The sequence below is a fragment of the Rhinolophus ferrumequinum genome, chromosome 24 (assembly GCF_004115265.2).
Source record: "Rhinolophus ferrumequinum isolate MPI-CBG mRhiFer1 chromosome 24, mRhiFer1_v1.p, whole genome shotgun sequence".
Taxonomy (NCBI): Eukaryota; Metazoa; Chordata; class Mammalia; order Chiroptera; family Rhinolophidae; genus Rhinolophus; species Rhinolophus ferrumequinum.
This window is the reverse complement of record NC_046307.1, coordinates 40,803,102-40,810,169: the sequence shown is the minus strand read 5'-3', so window position 1 is coordinate 40,810,169 and position 7,068 is coordinate 40,803,102. Positions and strand designations below refer to the sequence as shown.

The following is a 7,068-nucleotide window of genomic DNA, read 5'->3' as shown; positions in this document are numbered from 1 at the left end:
AACTTAGGAAAATTAACAAACAAAAAAACAAACAAAAAAAAACCACAGTGCTAATTCCCAAATATGATCAAATGCCCAGAGCTGTTGTTACCGGCATTCAGAGGTGGAATACTCATCCCCCTTCACCCCAAAACACCCAGATCCAAACAACATAATTCAAAACTGATATGAGTGAAGATGGGATTATTGGATTTCCTTTAAGCACGCCACCTGACACTGTTTGAGTGTTAAATACAGCAAGATGTCTCCTTTTGATTGCCACTTCTTGCCTATTGACAGAGACTCTACAATTTTCCTAAAACTGGGTTGGAAGAATGAAAAATTACCATATTTGAAATGGGCAAAAATAATTTGAATTATCCTTTTGAAACAGTAGGATGAACCGAATTCATGAATAACCGACCATTATTCTACCTGTGGAAACTGTATGGCAACTTATCCTCTTGCACACATCTGTCCTCTAAGCATTTTCCCCAAGACAGTCAGAACATCAGTGTGCCCCAATGACAGAGCGTCCCCGGGTGCTCCATGTAACTCCTCCAGTTCTTATTCCCATACGGATGCCCTCCTAGTGACAAAAAAGCAAGAGGAACCCATGATCTTTACCTCGATTGGGGTGAGGTTGCTTTGCTGCTCCAATGGGTGTTGGATGGCTTCGTCAATTAAAAACTCACAACCATTATTTGTACAGTATCATCATTCACATTGTTTCTCCAAGGCCACAACCCCATGGAAGGAAGGCTACAGGATCCCTTTGAGTTACTGAGAGAGCGCCCCTTGCTGGGAATAGAATGAACTGATAATACCGGAAGGGTCAGTGTATCCATGTGTCTGTCATGTGGAGGTGAAGGCAATATGTGGGCTGCTTCAAGAATCAAAGCTCTTAGGTCATCAGTAGGGACCAGCAAGCCCCTCTGGCTGCCTATATTCCGGGGGAGCCACAAACTAAAATATTAAAATACACACATGGTTATTAAAATAAAAAATGATGATCTCTGTCCCACTAAAGTCACCCTGAGGTCTTCTTGTAGTCCATGCCCCACACTTTGAAAAGCTGCTCCCCAAACACAGGGATCCTCCAAAAGACTAAGTGACTTAGTGTGATGGAAGCAATCCAGGAGGGCCCAGGGCCTTGTGAGCTTGAGTGTTGGGGTGAAAAGTGTGAGTTTTTGATCTTGCTCTCAGGAAAATAGCCCAGTGCCTCCCAGGAGTCCTCAAACCCCCGGGGGTCAGCCAGAGCTTTAACCTGCCACCTGGAAATCAGCCTAATGAGAATTTCCTGGCTTGAGATCACCCCACACTAATGAAAACCCTGTAACAGGACCCCCGAGGCTCGAGGCTCGCCTCAAATGTTAAGACAGTTCTCGGTGGAATTGGTTCAGGTGGTATCAAATAAGAGCCAGGAAAATAGTGGCTGAGGAAGGGGAGGGAGAGGCAGCAGGAGGCTGGGTCAGAGCAGGCAAGTCTTCAAGAAAAAAAAAAGAAGCTTTAAACTCGGTCTGTGTTCAGCTAGCGTAGCAAGTCTCCTTAGCTTTACAGCCCACTGAAGCCTCACGCTTTTTTCTGTTTTGCATCATTTGCTTTTATTTAAATCTCTCATGGAAATCTAACACCCAGTAAGCAGAAAGCACATAAGCAAGAGTGATTTTATGCTGCCTGAAATCTCTTCCTATTAATTTCAGACTTGGGTAAATCGCTGAGAAAACCCTAGCCTGACAATGCCACTTATCTGTGACTTTTTTCCGAACGCTTTTCCTTGTTTGCTCATGCACAAGGGCAGGGCTTGCTCAGTGCTTGACAGGCCCAGACATCTTGCTAAAAGTCCCCAACTTGCTTTCATCCATCTCCCTTGCTGAGAAAAAAACCACACCCACACGTCAGCAGATGATGAGAAACGTGTCTTTATTGGATCATTTTTAAAGGCATTGTCTGCTGAGGGCCTTACGGGAGTCATCAGAAAGTCATGAACGACTGTCTCTTTACCTCACTAAAACAACGCGCACGTCGCAGAAGCATTTCAGGGGACATTAATAAATAAATTAGGGGGAGGATGTGGGGTTTCCCATTCCTGGGGCTTTGAGGGCTTCCAGCTGATTGTGTCTATTTCCATAGTCTGGGGTCTTTAAGAATGTACCATTTCCTGGAATTCTAGAACAGAAGAGGTGAGAACGGGGTCAGTGGAGGTGGCTTGGGACATGCTATGGCCAGTGAGAGTTCTGAAGAGGAAAGGAAGCGCAGCGAATTGCCAGATGAGGGGCCTGGCCCCCTCAGAAGGCATGCAAGGAGGGAAAACATAAGTGTCGCTGACCAGGTCCAGATAGTCAATAGCGTTTCATCTTGCTCCGTAATCTAATCTAACACACACCGTCAGCTTTTCAGTAGAGCTCACACTTTCTGTGATGTTTCAACTTTTTGTCTGGTTAGTTTAATACAGAAATGGCAGGTTTTCTTCTTCTATTCTGTAGCTACGTTTTGCATTTTTAGGAAATATTTAATAGGGTAGGACTTGGAACTAACTTTCCTCTATCCCCAAAAGTTCATATTACTAGAAGAAAGACCACAATAATAATAATGTATGGATGCTACAGGTAGGAATTGAAAACTTGGGATTGACTTTATATTCACTGGTAAGCTGTGCCTGTTTGGAACTCTCTCACGGTTGGGTTTAAATGAATCGATCTTTCCTTACCTCAACTATTTTTCTGAGCTATTTATAGGAGCTACCTTAACTCTCACGTGGTAAGTTACAGTGGTATCATTTTGATGAGATTTTTCAAATAAGGGTCTAAAGTAACAGTTGTTAATTTCAAATCAATACCACCATAAGGACCATGTGTAAGTTCTCCTGAGTTGCCCGCACAAAGTAGTTAAAAATCTTGTAAGCAACATGGCAAAATCAGATGAAAATAAGTCTACAGCCATGCAATTATGCTAAAATTTTGAATATTGGGCTCTGTACACAGCAAACTCCATAACTGGCGTTTGAATTGATTTATGTGTTCTCTGATATTGTCCACTTGGTGGGCTACTATCCAATAAAACACATTTGTTTACTCTTGAAAGCTAAGAGGCTTTACTACTCAAGTTAATAGACTCTTTAGTATGCAACACACTTGAGAATGTCAACCCTTCCCCTATTTACAGGGGCTCAAATACCACGGGAAGAAATTCCTTACACTATTTTCAGGGTGCGTGAGGCTGTCTTGCAAATAACTGGCCAGGAAACTAGCTAGTCCCCTTGTCAGGTGATGGATATTTTCTGGTTCATAGACAATGACCAGCGGGACCAGCTTCTATGATACATCCCCAGGTCTTATGCCAGAATCTTTACATATATCATTTGCACCCTCACTTTAGTCCCATTTTATAGATGAGAACACTGAGGCTCAGCAAGGTTAAGAAAGGGGGATTTTAACCCACATCAGTCTGCTCTCCTGGCCCAAGCCCCCCCCCAGATGCTCCCTGAGCTAGTCTTTTATGCTCTGTACAGGTGTGAACATACCATCGGCCCCAATTTTTCCGTCTCCATCATTATCTGCAGCCGCCATCAGGGACTTGGTTTCTGACTCTGTCAGTTCTCTAGCACCACTCTCAAACTTCTGGAGGAAAAACCTACAGGATAATAAAGATCGAGGGGAATTTTCTGAAAGATCATGCATTTCTCTGCCTACCCTTTCTTTTTCTCTTGAAGCAAACCATCTTACCCCAGCAATTGCGATCATCAGTCAAGGTCTTAGCCAACAACGTTTTCCTTCCTTGTGGAAACTAATGGTGGGCATTTTGTTTTTGAAAGTTTTTCAGAGTTTTATTGGTAAGTCCATTTGCCAAAGAAAAACCCTAAAACTAGTGAATTTTAGCACCTACAGCCTCAGGGCGTCGCATGGATAGATGTGTAGCCAACACATCTGCCTGACTCACGTTCTTCCCTTTCCTGAGGCCCTGCCGAATGACCAGCATCATGGCTGTCCATTGAAGAAATGCTGAGCAAACTGGCCTCCACCGTGCCCCAGCCCCCCTACCAATGTCGGGGTGCAAGACAGGCTTAGGACAAAGCTTACTTAAGCTCTTCTTCATCCAGGTATCCACTCTGGTCGTTGTCTATGAACCGAAAAACATCCTTCACCTGACTGGCCGACATCTTGGAGAGGCCTGATGTCTGGAAGAATTTTTGGGGTTCAAAAGTATCTGGGTCTGAAGAACAGAGAATGGGTTATTCTAATGCTCATTGGATCACATTCTGTATTTGGGCCAAGGTGCTGAAAACATAGGTTATCAAAAATACTTTTCATAGTATCATTGAGCCATAGGGATGCTCTATTCAAGTTTTGTTTTTTTAAGTCCAAGATTTTGAGGCAGCCAAGACTGGATGGCTTTGAGTATCATCTCCTACCCACCCCCCTTCCTCAGCTTTCCCTCGCCACTCGATTCGTCCCCTTCTCTCTTTTTCTCTCCTCCACACCTCCCACTGCGCATTTTCCAGGTTGTGTATCTAAGACCACAGCCTCACTCGTCTATCTGGCGATGGGAAACGCAGTCATTGGATTCAAACGGGCTACGTGGGCATTCACAAGTTTCTTTTTTCACGTTTAGTTTCTTTCGCCTTACAGAAATCTAATCATATGCTCGATCTCATATCCCTATAATTTCAGTTAATAAATAACAGTTTAATTCTCTGTTCCCATGAGTTTTCAGCCAAGTTCACATTTTAATTGTTGTGGCTTTGCCGGAAGTGGAAACACCTGAGAAGAAGCCGCCCCTGCCTCCGTTGCACTTTACCTTGGCACTCCTGCAGGGCTGCTGCAATGTCGTCAGCACTAAGGACATCTGTGATGCTCATTCTCCACCTATTCACACAGAAGAAACGACGTCCGGTAAATGGGGAGCAGGAACGTGCACATCTGGGGTGGTCCACCCTCTGGGGCCCACTGAAACTGTACATTTGTTGAGAATTTTTTAAATGTGACAAGCACGGTATTAAATGATGGGGCAGAATATCCAAATAAAAACCAAATGCTGATAAGATCCCAGCCCGCTTTGTATCAGTGCCTTCTCTTGAATATACCCCAAAGATGAAATAAAAAGTACAACCTAAAGAACGATTTGATTCCCTGGTCTTACTGAAAAATTACATGTACGTAATTTATCACTGACATAGGCATCTACAAACCAGTCAGAAGTAAACTATGTTACGACTGCAACAGTCTTTTCATCCACCAGCCAGAGAATTGCAAATCCCGCATGGAAAAGGGTGGAGCTAGGGCTGCACGCAGACCTTCTGTGGAAGAAATGCTATTTGTCCTGAAGGATGGGACTCAGAGACCTGAAAAGCCCGTCTACCAGGGATCAAAATCCTCCCAGGTGTCAACTCCATGGGCAAAGAGAAATCTGGGCACAGCACGCACCAGCCTAGTATGAATGCATGTAGGAAAGAAGAACCTGGGTCTGGTAGGTCCACCAGCTACTCACCGTTTTAGATTTTCCCCCAAGAAGAATCAGGAAAAAGAGTTGAAAGGAGTGAAAAAACGGATGTGCTTTTGCTGCCTTACTGACCTACCTTATATAGGATTGAAAAAGTGATAGTAAGAGCCTCTTAGATTTCCTTTTCAAGGATCAAGTGGACATAGCTCGAATGTCTTGCCTTACTAATTAAACCTCTTTTTTTTTCTATTTATATCACAAGGGAATGTGGGTGGGAACAGCCAAATTTTAAAAACAAACCTCAACAAACCTTAACTAAGGTTTCGATTCTGCCAATGACCCCTCTGGTGAAGCATGGAGAAGACACTAGAGGCCTGGTAAAGAGGAGACAGTGTCTGGAATGAGGTAAACACAAATGGGGGTGCTCTGTAAACTGAAAAGGGCACCCCAGATGTTAGCGGCTGCCAATTTGGGGCAGGTCTGTTGTCAACCTCTGAAACTGTGGACATGTGAGGCTGACCTCAGTCCACAGTTGAGACTCAACGTCAGTGTGTCAGGTGGACACACAGGACTTGTCCAGCAAGCAGAAGGCACTGCACCAGTGACTTTCCGAAAAAGTTTTGACTTTGCTATTTCCCAGCTATATCTTAAATTGCACACACCAAAAAGTCAACAAGGGGGAAAACAACCAACTATTCCCAACCCCATAGCTAAAATTTGCAGAAAAAAATAGGAGGCCAGGACTTGAGACCTCAAGATGTTTCTTTGCTGTGCGCAAACATTTATCGAGTCCCCTATGTGGGGAGGGCTGTGCTAGACTTTTTTAAAATTGCAATAAAAAGTACATAACATAAAATTTACCATCTTAACCATTTTGAAGTGTCCCTACAGTGTAATAGCACCAACTCTATGCACACTGTTGTACAACAGATCCCTAGGACTTTTTCATCTGGCAAAACTGAACTCAGCACCCACTGAACAAGAGCTCCCCATTCTCCCTCCCCCAGCCCCTGGCAGCCACCATTCTGCTTTCTGTTTCTAGGAGTTTGACTATGTTAGATGTCTCTTGTAAGTGGAATCAGACAGTACGTGTCTTTTTGTGACTGGCTTATTTCACTTTGCGTAATGTCCTCAAGGTTTATCCAGGTGGTAGTGTATATCATTTTCCTTCTTTTTTTGTTTTAAGGCTTTGAAAAGTCAAAGACCGATCCCATGTTGCAATCAGAAATATTCGGTGTCTTAGAAGGAGACGATTCAGGAGCTCTAGAGAGGCCTCAGAGTCTTCCCTAGGTAATAGTATCTGAACAATCATCTTCAATTTGCCCCAAATACATCCTTTTGCCTCCACTCTGGCATTGTACTGTAGCTGGCGTCATCAATGAAAAGTTTCTCTCAGGAACACCTATAGCATTTCTTAAATTGCCCAAGCTCAAGCCAGCACCATTTTGGTCTCGCCCACATTATATGCCCCCATGCCTAGCATAGTGCCTGATTTAGTTAAGAACTTAATCATTTTTTGATGAGTGGATACGTAAAAACAGCAAAAAGAACTTGCAAACAGAATTAACACCCAGCATTAGCTTGCCCAGCTTTGAAAAAAGTTTCTGAAAATGTCTCAAGAATTTTGAGTTAGGTTTCTGACATTAAGTT

General features: G+C 43.6%; 1 protein-coding gene across 1 annotated transcript; it reads right to left on the bottom strand.

The window, feature by feature from the left end:
• Positions 1-1,882: 1,882 nt before the first annotated feature.
• On the bottom strand, positions 1,883-5,547 carry OCM2 (oncomodulin 2). Its single transcript, XM_033096103.1, has 5 exons — positions 5,467-5,547; positions 4,777-4,844; positions 4,059-4,191; positions 3,503-3,612; positions 1,883-2,148 (listed from the first exon to the last, which is right to left on the bottom strand). Exons 2-5 carry the CDS (start codon positions 4,835-4,837, stop codon positions 2,123-2,125), a joined length of 330 nt encoding a protein of 109 aa, XP_032951994.1. The 5' UTR covers positions 4,838-4,844; positions 5,467-5,547; the 3' UTR covers positions 1,883-2,122.
• Positions 5,548-7,068: the final 1,521 nt, after the last annotated feature.

Excerpts from the sequence above, each read along its gene's own strand:
- OCM2 (XM_033096103.1), bottom strand. The coding sequence starts at position 4,837 with ATGAGCATCACAGATGTCCTTAGTGCTGACGACATTGCAGCAGCCCTG. Across the intron at positions 4,192-4,776 it reads AGCCCTGCAGGAGTGCCAAG|ACCCAGATACTTTTGAACCC; the intron begins GTAAAGTGCAAC and ends TCTGTTCTTCAG. Across the intron at positions 2,149-3,502 it reads CGGAAAAATTGGGGCCGATG|AATTCCAGGAAATGGTACAT; the intron begins GTATGTTCACAC and ends CTTCTGTTCTAG.